We start from the raw sequence: 16,616 nt of genomic DNA, 5'->3' as shown, positions 1-16,616 counted from the left end.
GGTATATGTAGATGGTAACCAACTTTTTATGGCCGCAATTCGAAAAGTTTATCTTGACAACATCTGGTTCCAACGAAACGAGGGTACGTCCCAAACAGTAAACCGAATTATTGCAAGAAAAGTTTGGAGATTCGTATATTTCAATAAGTTGTGATATTAAATCTCCTTCAAGAAGTTGTGATTTAAAACCATTATTCTTCAAAGATTAAAGAATCACACTAAATAAAAAAACAAATAGTGTGTTTTTTTTAAGAATATATCACTCTTATTGAAAAACCCTGTAGATATAAATGATCAGGATAACGAGACCGAGAGACTGTCCATCCGTCCGTGTAAACGATAACTTGAATAAATATTGAAAATCTTTGTATACATGTCTCTTGACGCACAAGGAGGGTTGGTATTGCAGATGGGCGAAATCGGACCATTGCTACGCTCACAAAACACCGTTAATCCTGTAAAGAGCCATAACTAAGCTTCACAATAACAGGCTGTTACTAAGTACAAGAAATTACATTAGCGAGGGATATTTATAGTTGAAAAAATGTTAAAAAGTGGGTGCAGACCCGCCCTTTAATAAGTTTAATGTAAATACTTATATCCTAAACTATTCAACCTCTAATAACCGAATTTCCCTAATGCTAATATTTTTGGCCTTCCTATCATTCCCGCGAAAATGGGTGAATTCGAAAAACTACACACTTCGTTAAATCCTATTCTGATTATAGTATCGTGCTATGTGAAAAATGGTTTGAATCGGATCAACAATCCCTATTGTCCTCATATTGTCCAACGCCATCAAAAGAGCATGTTTCTTGGGGCTTCCGTAAGACGATCTTTATGACAATTAACATATGTCTTACAAGATCTGGATAATAATATTTGGTTGTCAAATATCCCCCTTCCTCTTTATTCAATGCTCTATAAAAAGTGTTACAGTGATCGAATTTAATTCAAATAAGCGCCGTTTCGTTCGTTAATCTGTTTCCATCTAGACGGCAACTTCAGTATACCCCCTCGTAGAAGCCCCTCTCCTTCAACTTTACACCAACAAGGGCGTTCCCCATGGACAGGGATAGGTGGTATATGGTGGATGCGATAAAATCTCCCATCCGAGCTCCCGTAACTTATGACGAGCCATCAACGAAGTTTGTGGTCTGGCGTTGTCCTGGTGGAACACTACACCCTTCCTGTTGGCCAATTCTGGACGCTTTTGATCGATCGCCTGTTTCAAGTGGTCCAGTTCGCAGTAGACGGTAGAATTAAGCCTCTGGCCATATGGGAGCAGCTCACAGTGGATGATTTCATTCCAATCCCACCAAACACACAGCAGAACCTTCCTGACCGTCAATCCCGTCTTGGCCACTGTTTGGGACGATTCACCGGCCTTCAACCAACCAACCGTTTTCGCTTGATATTGTCGTATGTGATCCATTTTTCGTTGCCAGTCACCATCCGCTTCAAAAATGAGTCGAGTTCGTTCCGTTTCAGCAGCATATCGCAGGTGTTAATTCGGTCCAGAAGGTTTTTTTGCGTCAAATCATGCGGCACCCAAACATCAAGCTTTTTTGTGTATCCAGCCTTCTACAGATGATTTAAAATGGTTTGGTGACTAACTCCCATCTTCCGGGCGATGTCACGAGATGCCACATGCAGGTCTAATGCGAGGTTTTCCATGAATTCAAACTTCAGACAAGCAGTGAATGCTATTCATAGGGGAAAAATTAACACCTGCATTGATTCCCTCCTAGTATGTGGTTTTCTTGGTGTTTATACCATACGTTGCAGAATAATAGCTTGAAATGCCGCCTGAAATCAGAGTTGGGAGTGCCACAAAATCCCCCCCCAAAAAAAGAGAGTGTGCTTATGACCGCACGACTGAAGTAAAACTTCTTTCTCTCTATCTATATGTATATATATGAATGTGTGTGTGCAATATATGTATGTATACATGTATGCACATATACATATATTTATTTCCTACAAATATTTAAATTTATTTTATGTTTTCATTAGTAAATTAATACTTTTGCATAGATCTTTTATTTTTTTGCATTGTTTTATTCGTTATTTTCATTATTGGGTACATCAGTAATTACTGTGGTTGATTGTAAAACCGAGACAATAGGCTTATGATACGAGAAATACGATACATATATTTTAGAATTAAAATTAGACAGAAATCTAGAAAAAACTGCATCGATTGGTGTTCCATGTCTTGTAGTTGGCTCATTAGGGTCATTATTCATTTGTAATTCTAATTTATCTCGTAGAAAGTTTATCAAGAGTTGTCCATTTTCGGATGCGAAATTGATATTGAAATCTCCTGCTAAGATTAGTGGCAACGTATGATAGTTTTCTCCTAGTTCTTCAGAACCTACTCGACCATAAATCATAAGTCTTCTCTATATATATTATTTAAATAAAGTAATATTTCAAATAAATTATATTTATTTCCACTATTACAAAGTGAAGATGTGCAAAATGAACTTCATTTCTTCAAAGAAAATTGATGACCTTCATGAAATGTGCATATTCGCATTATTTCGTTATCATTTCCATATTTGTACCAATAGAATTTCTATGGCATATACATATGTACATACATATGTATATTATTTCTTTGGCACATTTGTCTGTATGTTACGAAAACAAATGCGAGCCACATACATATGTACATATGTACATACATTCATAATAACAAGTGTCGCACGCATCTCCGTTGTCACGGACAATCAATGGCCGAAACTCGAAAGAGTCACGCCCGGAACACATAGAGTGGGGCAGGCTGCAAGCGACATCTGTCAAATATTAAAATACACACGTTCTTAAGGACACAGTTATGTAGTTGTGCAGCTGCCTAAATAACTATGTCCTTAAGAATGTGTGTATTTCAATATCAGATTCAGATGGCGCTTGCAGTCTGTCGCGTTCTATGTGTTCAGCACGTCAATCTGTCGAAGCATTGACGCGACAAGACGCGAAAGAAACTAACAAACGATCGCCGATTATTACCGCTTCCCTTGCCGCTGTAACAGCTTCGCCGTCCAACGTACGTAAATATGTATTCATATGTATGAACTTGCATAATGCATGCATGTGTTTATGTCTTCATATTCATATTCATGCATACATATATTTATGTCTCTTCATATTCTTGCGTATGTGAGACAGAGAACATAATGTATTTTGTACACATTTTCGGTGTCAAAATGAAACAAAATATAAACTAGCAAAACGAAATTCTTCGTTGGGAGTCTCTTCATATTCTCTTCTTCGGCATATATGCCTTGTCATCATATGCCGTAAATACATATATTTCTGTCTCTTCATATTTTTGGTTAGAATATGTGAGAGAATTGTAAACAATGTTAAAATTGCGATCCGCTAAACCTAACCTACTCCCAACTCAGGACTCTCCCACGGAACCACCCATTAAGTATTACTTCGTGGGAGGGACAGGGCATTTAACACGTTCCCTGTCCAATGTATCACATGTGATACAAAATTATTTTCTTGTACCATGTCTACAGCGTCCATGTATCATATATGATACATATGATATATGATATCCCTGTCCCCATACAAAAATTAATGTTTAATTTTAATTCATATATGATACATAGAGCGTATGCAATTCAACTTCGTAGTGACACGTTCGTGTATCATAGCTGATACAATTTTTTTTTGTTACCGTTATATCGCTGTCAAGATGTGTGGGATAGTTCAAAAATACATCGATAACCTCTAAAAACGCCTACAGCAATATAATTTCAAAAATAAGTGTTGCACGTGTACAGTTAAAAATTAATTTTTGTATGGGGACAGGGAACGTGTTAAGTCTCCTCTATTGTGCGGACTGACGGACGCCTAACTTGTTCAAAAAATCTCAGTTTTGTTATTATGGATGCTGACGCTTCGCTGACAGCTTTCCAATTATCAGTCAACTGACACATGAGTGTCGTTAAATTATCGACCGTAAAACTACCACCGAGTGCGGTTTTTAGTTTTTCCCTTGTATTTGAAAATCGAGGGCAATTAAAAAATACATGCTCAGAGTCTTCTATATGCTCTGTACATGTCGGACAGTTCGGACTAATGTCATTGTGGAATCTGAAAAGGTAACTTCTAAAGCACCCATGCCCACTAAGTATTTGGGTCAGATAAAAGTCTAGGTCCCCATGTCGTCTGTCTATCCACGAGTGGATGTCAGGTATCAGTCGGTGGGTCCAGCGCCCTTTGGATGAGGAATTCCACCGCTCCTGCCACATTTTAATGCTTTTATTCCTCTCCTCTGTCTTTGCCGATACTGTTTTAGGCGCCGATAGATGATATAAACGCTCGAGTTCATCTCCCTGGATGTCAATGGGCGGCATGCTGGCTAATACTTCAGCAGCGTCGGTAGATGTAGTCCGGTAAGCACTTATTACTCGAATTGCAGAAAGCCTATGCACTGCAATTATTTGTTTAGCATATGCTTTTATATCCATTGCCTGTATCCATACTGGTGCTGCATACAGTATTACGGAGCTCATTGCTTTCGCTATCAGGAATCGCCGGCTGGAACGCACACAGCCTGTATTGGTCATCATTCTCGATAGCGCATTGTAAATTTTGTTTGCTTTACTGGATGAATATTCCAGGTGTTCTTTAAATTTTAATTTAGAATCTAATATTACTCCCAGATACTTCAGTTGCGGCTGCGAAGTAATCTCGCACTCCCCTATGGAGAGCTCTATTTGTTCTTCTACCCTCCTGGTGCTTATGAGCAAAACTTCAGTTTTTTGCTCCGCCAGCTCCAGACTCACAGAACCAATGGCGTAGGCCATTTAAGCACTCATTGCATTTGTTTCTTAGGTCGGCTAATTGTTTGGCCACTGCTACCACCATGAGATCGTCCGCATACGCTATTAGTTTCACGTCTGTTGGTTGCTGTCTTTTTAGCACCCCGTCGTACATGAGGTTCCATAATAGTGGGCCTAACACTGACCCTTGGGGTACTCCACTCGAGATAGAGTAGCTCTTGGTACCGTCGTCTGTATCAAAAAGTAGCCTTCTGTTTTTAAAATAGCTCAATATAATGTTTATGAGGTATTCAGGGGCGTGTATTTCATCCAGGGCTTCGATTATGTGTGCCCATTTTGCCGAGTTGAACGCGTTCTTGACATCCAGGGTAATCAGCGCGCAGTACTTTTTTGTGCCACCTTTCCATCTTTTGCCACTTATTGCACATTTCGCAGTATCAACGACTTCTCGTAGTGCGTCAATAGTGGATCTCTTTTTTATAAAGCCGTATTGTCTCTCTGATAATCCGCCGGCTTTCTGGATTGCTAACTCCAGGCGGTTTCTTATTATATTTTCGTACACTTTACCCATTGTGTCGAGCATGCACAGTGGTCGGTACGATGAGGGTTCTTCCGGTGGTTTCTTTGGTTTTGGGAGCAGAACCAATCGCTGTATTTTCCATACGTCGGGGAACACCTCTTCCTTTATACACGTGTTGTACATTTTAGCAAACAGTTGGGGTTTTGAGCTTATAGCTTCCTTCAGGGCCCTATTGGGTATCCCATCCAACCCAGGCGCTTTGGTGTTTTTGATTTTCCTTGCTATTGCCAATAGTTTGTCTTCCGTGACTAACGGGGGTGACTCTACAGCTTCCTTTCGTCGTTTGGCATATGAAATCCGGTCGTGTTTCGGGAATAGTGTTTCAACGACCTTTCCCATAAAAGAGGCATCTTTAGGTTGCTGCTGCTTGTTTTTAAATCTAGACATACATATTTTGTATGCAGTACCCCAATGGTCAAGGTTTGCTTCCTTATACAGCTTCTCAAAACATGATTTTTTGCTTCGTGTAATTGCCGACTTCAGGAGCCTCTTGTAGCTTTTGAATTCCTCCCTAAGGCGATTTTCATTCGTTTCGCCCCAGTTACGCTGTAGACGCCGTTTAGCTGAGTGACAAAGCTTTCTCAGCATGGAAATTTCATCATTCCACCAATATACAGGCCGCCGCTTGTGGTGATGTGACGTTCTACGCATTGTTGCATCGCATGCTGCGAGTTCTTTTCGAACTGCTGATACCAAGTGGGCGGCGCTGTCACCGGATGCCTTTGATGCACTCTGAACTAGGTCAAACAGGTCTGGGTCGAACTCTTGTTGTTTCCAACTTCGCCTTCGGGAGGGGTTTCTGCTAAGAAGCTCCTGCTCTCGGGAGTACAAAATATGTTCTATAATTGCCATGTGATCGCTGTTTGTGTATATGTTGGACACTTCCCACTTAATGTGCCTGCTCAGCGAATCGTTTGCAAACATATTGTCGATTATGGATCCTTTGTTTCCTTTTTGGTACGTGTTTCGCGTTCCACTGTTTATTATTGTTAGGTTCGTTTGACTTAGGAATTCTTGGACTAGGCGCCCGCGATGGTTTGTATATCTGCTGCCCCATGCAGTCGACCATGCGTTAAAATCCCCCGCTATTACAATTGGAGTTTTGCCTATGGTTTCTAAAAAGAGCCGTAAGAGGAAGTCTTCAAATTCTGTAATAGCTGCGCTGGGACGAGCTTAGCAACTTACAAGATATATCCCTTGTATATTGGCCCATGTGAAGCAGTTATGAGCTTCTCTGGAGCTGGTCTTGAAAGGTTGGCCTTTGCAGGACCATATTGCTGCCTTACCAGATTTGTCTGCAATCCAAGTGCTTTCCGGACGCTGGGAGTATTGTTCACTTAGTATAGCGACATCAATGTTCTCTTCTATGACTGTCTGTTCTAGCAAATCCTGAGCCGCTGCACAATGGTTAAGGTTTAGCTGTAGTATCCTCATTTATTTAGAGACTTCATCATCTCGATATACTTTGGGCAAGTCGTGCTCAATACTGAGTGCTCTCCTTTGCAGAGCATGCAGCTCGGAGCGTTTGTGCATGCCATTGCTAAGTGTCCCGCGGTTCCACAGCGTGTACAATGGGAAGATCTGTCTGTCGAGCTGCAGCAATTTCGCGCCATGTGACCCAGGTGGAAACATTTATAGCATCTGGGGACAGGCGAAAATTCTCGAAGGCGACAGATCGACCACCCAATTTTTATTTTCCCTATTTTAAGTGCGGCCTTGGCATCTTGAGCACGCATGCATATAAGTGCTATTTGCGTGCCACTGCGCGTTTTTCGGAGACTTTTCACACTCGATATCTCCAGACTTTCGATTCCGCACTCTCTTTTTAGTGCTGTGCAGATTTCTTCGGGAGTTGTAATTTCATCGAGGTCCTTGCACGTAATCGTGACGTTGTGGGTCTTGGGCTGTATCTTAGCCATTTCGCCAACCACCCCCTCCAGGGCGCTTTGGAAAGATTCGGCTTTCGTCTCTGCTCGATTTTTAAGTTCAATAAGTAGATCTCCTTTTAACGTTTTACGAATATGGGTTACATTTGAACCCAGTACTTCAAGCCCGCTGTCACTTTTAATTTTCCGCAGAATATCTGCATACGACGCACCATCCTTCTTTGTTATGATTATCGCATCTGGTTTTGTTTTGATCTTCCTTTCCAAAGGTTTCTTCTTTTTTATAACGTCTACCCATCTAGTCGTATTATCCTCTTGGGTTAATTTTGCTGCTCCACTGTACGACAATTGCGGCTTTTCGTTTACACTTTTTTGCTTTTTGGTAAGTGTTAAATCGCCTGGTGCTTCTCGCGTTCTTTTAGGGGTATTTTCATCTCTTCCAATGGTGGGTACATGCGATGGTTTCCCTATCATAACTCTTCTCGCTTGATTTCCCAGTTTTTCCATTTTGGCATGTAAAGTCACTATGCTGCTTACTAAATCGCGCATAGCTTGATTTATATGCCTTTGTCCGGCCATCATCATTTCTAAATCTTTGATTTTTTTGCTCAGGTTGCAAAAGATGCTAACCGTTTCATCTTTTTCAGTCTCCTCAGGTTTGCCACCTTTGCTTTCTTGACCAGCAGTATCTCCACGCTTATTTGTGCAAAATGAACTTCATTTCTTCAAAGAAAATTGATGACCTTCATGAAATGTGCATATTCGCATTATTTCGTTATCATTTCCATATTTGTACCAATAGAATTTCTATGGCATATACATACATACATAGGTATATTATTTCTTTGGCACATTTGTCTGTATGTTACGAAAACAAATGCGAGCCACATACATATGTACATTAGGCATATAACAAATTTTGACGAAAAATTTGGCATACCACCACGTGGTGGCAAATATTGTACAAGTAATGAATATAACTTTTTTAGGTGATTTCGGTTCAAAAACGTTCCGCGCAAAAATGGATTTCTAAAAAATGTCAACATTTTTTTTTTGTGTCATTATTACATTGAATCAGAATTTTCTGAAGAAAAATTAGTTTGGGGTGGGAGGGGCACTTCCCTTAGGTCCATTAAAAGGCGTTTGGAATAATAGGAAGATTATTAGTTAAATAAATATCTATTATTATGAAGAAAAACGTGTACAGTGTACAAAACTTTTTTTGTTTTTTTCAGCAGTTCTGATAAAAAAGTAATCTCGTTTTGCGCGGAAACTTTTTTGCAATTTCGCAAAAAAAAAAATAATGGGGTTCATACTTTTTTATTCTCTGTTCGACTATGGTATGCCGTTTTTCGTATTTGCAAAAATTGTAATAAGTTATATGCCTAATGTACATATGTACATACATTCATAATAACAAGTGTCGCACACATCTTTCGCATCTCCGTTGTCACGGACATATGTATGTACGTGAATATGCGCGACCGCTTGGTCTTTTAATATGTACATATGTTAAATGAAATGTCGTAAATTTGGCAACGCGGTAAGCCTTCTCTATATTATACGTTCTCTGCGTTCGCCTCGCCTGATCACACTTTTCGTTGCGCGTTCGTCAGCTTACTCCCCAAGCTAATTACCGTTCGCCTCGCCTGATCACACGTTCGCCTGATCACACTTTTCGTCACGCGTTCGTCAGTTTACTCCCCAAGCCAAGCGCGCCTAAAGAAGTTTTACTTCAAAAAATCCCCAGCTGAAAAAAAATCCCCAAACACATAATCCCCAAAATTAAAATCCCCTAACACGAAATCCCCATCTTTTTTTTTGTGGCAGTGTCACAAAATCCCCATTTTTTTATTTTTATTAAATATTATTAGAGATCATACAAAAAATAGTAAAACCGCTCTTTAGTTGAGTTTTAAATCGTGGTTACATATATATGTACCCATATATGACAATATATAGATATAGTCGAGAACGCATGACGGATTTAGAGGAAAAAAATAATTATTTCATCAATTTAGCGACTAAAAAGCTAAAAAAAAATAGTATTTAAAAAAGCGGCCCAGACCCGGATTTGAACCCAATGACAGCTGCAGAGGACAAGAAAACTTCGGTTTTCAACAGCATTGTTATCGAGTAGAAAACAAAAGAATATAGAAAATCAGAGCATAATATAACATTGTCATCCATTAACCAATATATGTACATACATATGTATGACTTAAAATACAAATAGTACCGTTACCTTTTCTACAATTATTTTATCATATGCATTTTTTCATATTATTTATCACATTACGTGTAATTAATTGTGATTAAAAATGTATAGTTATATTTTTGATTAAATATCGTGTTAAAAAATATTTAAATTAAAAAAAAAATGGAAGTCGTCGTTACTGTGTCAAACAAAGGAAGTAATAATATAATAATAATATTTTTGGATGGTTTTGATTACCATTTTCATTCCAAAAAAGGAAAAGAAGAAAGAGTTCCGCTGGTTGTGTGCGCAAAGAAAATCCCTAATGTGTAAAAGTGTTGTTGTGACAAAAGAAAATAGTGGCGATCATGAAATACAACGCGCTCCTACTGCCCATAATCATGATCCAAAGGCCCATGAACATAAAATATCTCGTGAACTTCAATTTAGATATAATATTGAGTATAGAATTCCCTTTTTCGCCGCGATTTAAAACATAATTTCAATGTATTTCATACAGAAAAAGGGGATTTTGATTTGGGGATTTTGATTTTGGGTATTATGTGGTACACCCAAGTAAAATGATTTCAGTCCTGAAATAATATTTTATTACACTCAACCCATCCAACTGTACAAAATTCAACAGTAAAAGGATGGTTTACACTATAATTTCTTTGATAAAATGTTCTTTTTTTTACAGATATTTACTGTAGATGCAAGAAATCACGGGGATAGTCCCCATACATCTGAGCATAGTTCTGCGCACATGGCAGCAGATATTTCAGAATTAATGAAAAGTAAAGGAATTACAAAAGCATGTGCAATGGGCCATAGCATGGGAGGTAGAACGATGATGCATTTAGCTCTTAAGCATGTTAGTATCCCATATTATATTCGTTAATAGAATTTCGTCCGCTTATGCAACAATTAAATTGTTTTATATTTTTTATTTTCAAGCCGGAACTTGTGGACCGGGCAATTATTATTGACATATCTCCCATTGCAGTTCCGCGAGACTTTCATCAAATGGATGAAATATTTAAAGCTATGGAAAATGTTGATATTCCTGCGAAATATTCATTAGGACAAGGGCGCAAAATAGCTGAAGATCAAATTAAAAAAGCAGTGGGAGTCCAAGCAACTGTTGAGTTTATATTGATGAATTTGAGAAAACGGAATACTGGAGAGTATGTATAACAGGAAATCAAATATGTAGGTCTATTTGCAAACTAGAATTTCAAATCAATTCCGCTTTCAGAAAATGTATCATCCTTCGTAATTTTCATATTTTCATGAAGTTGTAATTTTTTCTCATGAAGTTAATGTTGCTTGTTCAATATAGGGTCATATAGTTTTTAATTGGAATCGAAGGATAAACCAATTTAGAACAAAATGACTGATGAAGAAATTATTTCTAGAGCTTAAAGTTTCTTTCAACTGGCATTCCATTCACACACCTAATTTTATTTACGGTCGGTATATTCGATTTATTTTTGTACAAACCGATAAGTGGTAATAATGAACGATATTACACTACCGCTGATTTTTTTTACTGTGACTGAAAAATCGCATATCACTACTACGGTCACGTTTTGTAAATAGCAGTTCACACGAATTCCAATTGCGATAGTAGTTTCATCCTGTGAATTGTGATAGCAATTCGATTCTGTAAATTGCAACAGCAGCTCGATTATGATTCCAATAGCATTCCACAAAAAACTTGTACAGTTTAATAGCGTTACTTGTGATCGCAATACCAACATAACATAAAAGTAGCAGGTATGGTAAATACGGGCCGGCTTTAGTATACCATCCCACGATTTCAGGGTTAAAAGTGGTATGGTTGGATAGAGCTAATAAAGATTAAGAATATATATAATTATTGCCGCCGCAAACTTATAGTTTTCGAAATATTATCATTTAAAGTTGAAAATTTTGCAAATTTTATCTTGCAGATTCTCGATTTCTAGTAATTATTTCTTTCATATTATGCACTTTGTATACACTTACACTTCACTACATTGTTTCTACATATTTATTTTTCAGTAATTATTTAGATATTTGCTTAAAATAAGCATTTTATATTTTACACAAGTTTCATTAGATCCACAACAACAAAATTGTTCCGTGTTGACAGATACATAAGTGTTGCCATAATTATGTACATATTTATCAAACGAACAAAAATTAATAAAAAATAAGTTTACACCCCAAATACATAAATCATTATCCCTTTTCTTGCTATATCATGGATAAAAAGTAAAAAAGAGATTTACTCAAAGAAAACTTGACACACACCGGTGTTGGATCAGCCAGAGATATTTTTTTTTGAAGGCCGCCAACGCAAAAAGGAGTTTTACTAAAAAAAAAACCTGACACCCCCGGTGTTGGATCCGGCAGAGTTATTTTTTTTTTTTGAAGGCCGCTAACGCAAAAAGGAGTTTTACTCAAAAAAAAACCTGACACACCCCAGTGTTGGATCAGCCAGAGTTATTTTTTTTTGAAGGCCGCCAACGCAAAAAGGAGTTTTACTCGAATGAAACCTGACACCCCCGGTGTTGGATCCGCCAGAGTTATTTTTTTTGAAGGCCGCCAACGCAGAAAGAAGTTTTACTCGGATAAAACCTGACACACCCCGGTGTTGGATCAGCCAGAGTTATTTTTTTGAAGGCCGCCAACGCAAAAAGGAGTTTTACTCCAATAAAACCTGACACACCCCGGTGTTGGATCAGCCAGAGTTATTTTTTTTGAACGCCGCCAACGTAAGGAGTTTTACTCAAAAAAAAAACCTGACACCCCCGGTGTTGGATCGGCCAGAGTTATTTTTTTTTGAAGGCCACCAACGCAAAAAGGAGTTTTACTGGAATAAAACCTGACACACCCCGGTGTTGGATCAGCCAGAGTTATTTTTTTTTTTGAAGGCCATCAGGACAAAAAGGAGTTTTACTCGAATAAAACTTGACACACCCCGGTGTTGGATCGGTCAGGGTTATTTTTTTCCTGCATTTGAGTTTTTTTTTATTTATTTTTATTGTTTTCGATCGTTTGGGATATGGTAACACTTATTATTTGACAACACGGAACACTTATGCTACCTTGCATGTAGTGAAATTTGTGTAAAAAATAAAATGCTTATTTTAAGTAAATATCTAAGTAATAAATATAAAATAAATATATACAAATATTGCAATGAAGTGTAGGTGTAAGTCTTAAGTCTGGAGCATCAGCCCTATCCAACCATACCACTTTTAATCCTGAAATCGTGGGAAGGTATACTAAAGTTTCCCCCAAATACATACATACATATGCATATGCCATTTTTCGTCTCGACATTGTAAAGTTTTTATGATTTTTAATATTGTCAGTAAATTTATCAAGCAAAATAAATGGAGTATAGTAGATATTTGAAGTGGTACATGAAATGTACCAAAAATTAGCAATAACTGAAATTACAGGTATTGAAAAAATCACTCATAACCAATAAATGATGATTGATGGATATTATACATATAATTTATTTTATCAATGATATTAACAATGTACGAACATAAAGGCTATATGGAGGGCTACACCGGTGCGCAGATGGATTGAGGCCGTGCTGCGCACCAGGATAGCCGAGACCAATATAGGCGATACAACGATTCGTCTTGGTGCGACAAGAGGCTGCCCACAGGGAGGTGTGCTATCACCACTACTATGGAGCCTTGTCGTGGACGAACTGCTAGTATTGCTAACTGACAATGGGATCCGCTGCCAAGGGTATGCGGACGACATTGTGATATTAGCAAGAGGTAAATTTGAGGATACTCTCTGTGACCTTGTGCAACGAGGTCTAAATCTGGCAAAGGGGTAGTGTAGGGGAGTTGAATTAAACATCAACCCCTCAAAGACAATCATAGTCCCTTTTACAAGGCGCAGGTCTCTATCCGGCCTGAGGAATCTCACGCATGCGGGCAGAGAGATCAAAATGACTAACAAGGTTAAATACCTAGGTCTCACGCTGGATTCTACCCTGCGGTGGAAGCAGCACGTGAACCGAACGTTAGTCAAGGCAACAAAAGCACTGATGGTGTGCAAACGGCTGGCGGGTAAATCCTGGGGCTGTAAGCCAAAGATCGGTAGGTGGTTATATACCATGATTGTCCGACCGATAATTACGTACGGGGCGGCGCAGGCTTCGGTGGTAACCCAACTATCTAAGCTTCAGCGGCTAGCATGCGTGTGCATGACGGGCGCCATGCGGACCTGCCCTACGGCGGCTCTGGAGGTCCTGATGGAACTCACACCGCTCCATATAATAATAGGTCAAGCAGCCAAGCACTCACTTCTGCAGATAACAGCAGAGGGTTGTGGCAAAGGCAAGATAATTTCGTCCCAGGGGATGGAGAGGATAAGTGGCGATATTCCTATTGCCCTTCTCCCGAGGGACGGCATTAGCAAAACAACCCATTTCACGAAGAGGTTTAAGGTTACCCTCGGTAGCAAGAGTGAGTGAAACGACCCCACTCTTGAGCAAATGCTGAGGGATAATACATTGAGGTGGTACACCGTCGGCTCGAAGACGTCGGAAGGAATAGGTGCGGGTATTGTGAGTCCGTGTAACAAGCTCTCCATTCCGATGGGGAACTTTCCGAGCATCTTCCAAGCCGAAGTTCTGGCCATAAGTCGGTGTATAGAGATAAACCTCCAACGCAACTATCGCAACGAGCGAATAGCTATACTCAGCGATAGTCAAGCGGCACTAATAGCGATCTCTTCCTACGAGATAAAATCGCTACTAGTGGAGGAGTGTAGAGGAAGGCTGGACAAGCTAGCCGAAAAGAACCAGGTATACCTGATTTGGGTGCCTGGTCACAGGGGAATAGCCGGTAATGAACTGGCTGACGAGCTTTCCCGCTCCGCAGCCTCCACCAATATGGTGGGGCCCGAACCGTTCAATGGAGTGGGTCCCCATACTGTGAAGGAGCTGCTCCGCAAAGAGGAAAGAGCGTGCAGCGAGCGCACGGGATGCGTCATGCCAAGCTGTTAGTTGGGGGGTATAACCAAAAGAGGTTCTAGTCCATAATAAACCTCCCAAGAAATAAACTCAAGCTCAAGCAAGTTAAAAAGGCATTTAGCGAACATGGACCTTTCATCTTTCCGGATAGGGATCACATTGCCTCGATAGCACCCAGCAGGATATTGGACTTTATTAATATGCTGGGGCTAAGCGAGTTTCTGTGAGTTAGGAGAGGGCACAATAGACCCATGGTCGCAGTGCATGCCTCAATTATTTATCTATCTATCTATCAGGGTGTCTGATATGAAAAAGCTAGTCTAAAATCTTACAAGAATCACGATGCTTTTGTTCGTTTTCCCTAACGCCAACAGATTCACAATGCCAACTAATAAATAAAAGATTTAAAGAAACTACACAATTTTTTTCTTAAGTTTGATTCAATCCAATATTGAATATCTAAAGTATTTTAATAAAATGCATTATCGTTAATTTTAAATTAAGTAAAATCGTATATGCTATCTCTGTTTCAGATTCTATTGGGTTCCTAATATTGGTACTCTTCACAAAAATTTAAGATTATTCAACGATTTCCAGGAGCATGTAAAGGATTTACCACCTTTTAGAGGACCAGTGATGTTCATCTGTGGAAATCAATCCAATTTTGTTGAGTAAAGAAATTATACATATATATATTAATATTTTAGTAGAAAACATTATGTCTTTTTAACAGTCCTAATACTTGGCCGGATATTCAAAAAATGTTTCCTAACTCGGAACTACATTGGCTTGATGCGGGTCATTTAGTCCATTTTGATCAGCCGGAAATGTTTGTTAATTTAGTCATGGATTTTTTGAGGCGATAATTTTAAATAAACTTACGAAAACAAAATAGAATCTACGACAGAGATAAAGAGATGTCCAACTCATCTCCCATTGGAAGAAAGAGAGCAATTCCTAAACGCCAAAACCTCCTGAACTCGATCAGCTGTAGAAGTTCTCGATATATTAAATGACCACTATATAGTAAGTTTCAATCGTAATAAATGTTAGTTGTTTAAATTTAAATACCCAAAAATTATTATTTTGTCCGATCTGGCTATAATGGAAAATGTTATAAAAAACGCTATTTTGAGGCGCTCTCACACTGTAATAAGTTGGACATCCCTTTATCCCTGGCTAAGTTGTTGGAATTAGAAATAAAGATAAATGTATGTATAGGCATTAACTTGGGACTTTTATTTAACAATTCAGTGTTCGAACTCAAGAGTGAGTTACAAGGTAGAAGATTTACCGAAAACCCGTTACAATTGATGTCAGAAGTGGGATTGTCAAATAAATTCCCAAGGAGATTTTTTAAATATCATTGAACATGCTTACTTATCAGTAAAGCCGGAAAACTATTAAAAATAAATATCTATTTTCAAACATACATATAATATGTACATGAACAGCCGCATGCATTTACATGCAATACGCATCCAATAAAAATAAAAAGCATGAGAACGCAAGTCATAAATTTGCGGATGAGATAACATTAAACACACACACATGTACACTTGAAAACAGCCCCATATCAAGCAGCATAAACAATATGCTGCAATACGTACAAACATACACATATACTCATATATTAAGTTATTTAAGGTAGTTTTCTAAAAAATATAAAGTAATAAATATAAATAATAAAAATCAGACAGTTCTACAGCAGACAGCAAAAGATAACGCTTTCCTTTCGTGGGCAAATGCATTTTTCCGAAAAGGAAGAAGTCGCACGGTGCCATATCAGGTGAATCGGGGAGTGGTTAGTGGTTAAAATGTGATTTTTGGTCAAATAATCGTCCTTCGAATGTTGGATTCTTTCGTAAGCCTAAGTGTTCGGTCAAAATGCGATAAATCGATGTTTTGGAGGTATTCAATTCCATTTCAATGATGATTTTGGGCTGATTTTTGATGAATTCACGCACAGTTTCCATGATTTTCCCACATGTTGATCGTCATTGATGTCCTCACGACCCCTTTGAAAACGTTGAAACCACTCGTGCACTCTGCTACGAGATAGGCAAACATCGCCATAAACTTTTTTCATCAATTGAAACGTTTCGGCAAATGTTTTTCCAATTTTAAAACAAAATTTAATGTTGGTTCTTCG

At 38.6% G+C, this 16,616-nt stretch overlaps 1 protein-coding gene across 2 annotated transcripts in view; it reads left to right on the top strand.

The window, feature by feature from the left end:
* The window catches only part of LOC109580045 (protein ABHD11), a 63,197-nt gene extending 47,505 nt beyond the window's left edge, over nucleotides 1-15,692 (top strand). The window contains exons 2-5 of one of the 2 annotated variants that reach the window (XM_049454719.1): nucleotides 10,169-10,342; nucleotides 10,426-10,655; nucleotides 14,998-15,135; nucleotides 15,198-15,692. In XM_049454719.1, the coding sequence (XP_049310676.1) occupies nucleotides 10,169-10,342; nucleotides 10,426-10,655; nucleotides 14,998-15,135; nucleotides 15,198-15,330 (675 nt within the window). In that variant the 3' untranslated portion in view covers nucleotides 15,331-15,692. The remainder of the gene's footprint in view (nucleotides 1-10,168; nucleotides 10,343-10,425; nucleotides 10,656-14,997; nucleotides 15,136-15,197) is intronic. The other variant, XM_049454720.1, reaches the window with a different exon arrangement.
* The last annotated feature ends 924 nt before the right edge of the window (nucleotides 15,693-16,616 follow it).

The sequence above is a fragment of the Bactrocera dorsalis genome, chromosome 4, assembly GCF_023373825.1.
Source record: "Bactrocera dorsalis isolate Fly_Bdor chromosome 4, ASM2337382v1, whole genome shotgun sequence".
NCBI lineage: Eukaryota > Metazoa > Arthropoda > Insecta > Diptera > Tephritidae > Bactrocera > Bactrocera dorsalis.
Note: the sequence above shows the minus strand (reverse complement) of the source record. Positions and strands in the feature narration are given on the sequence as shown.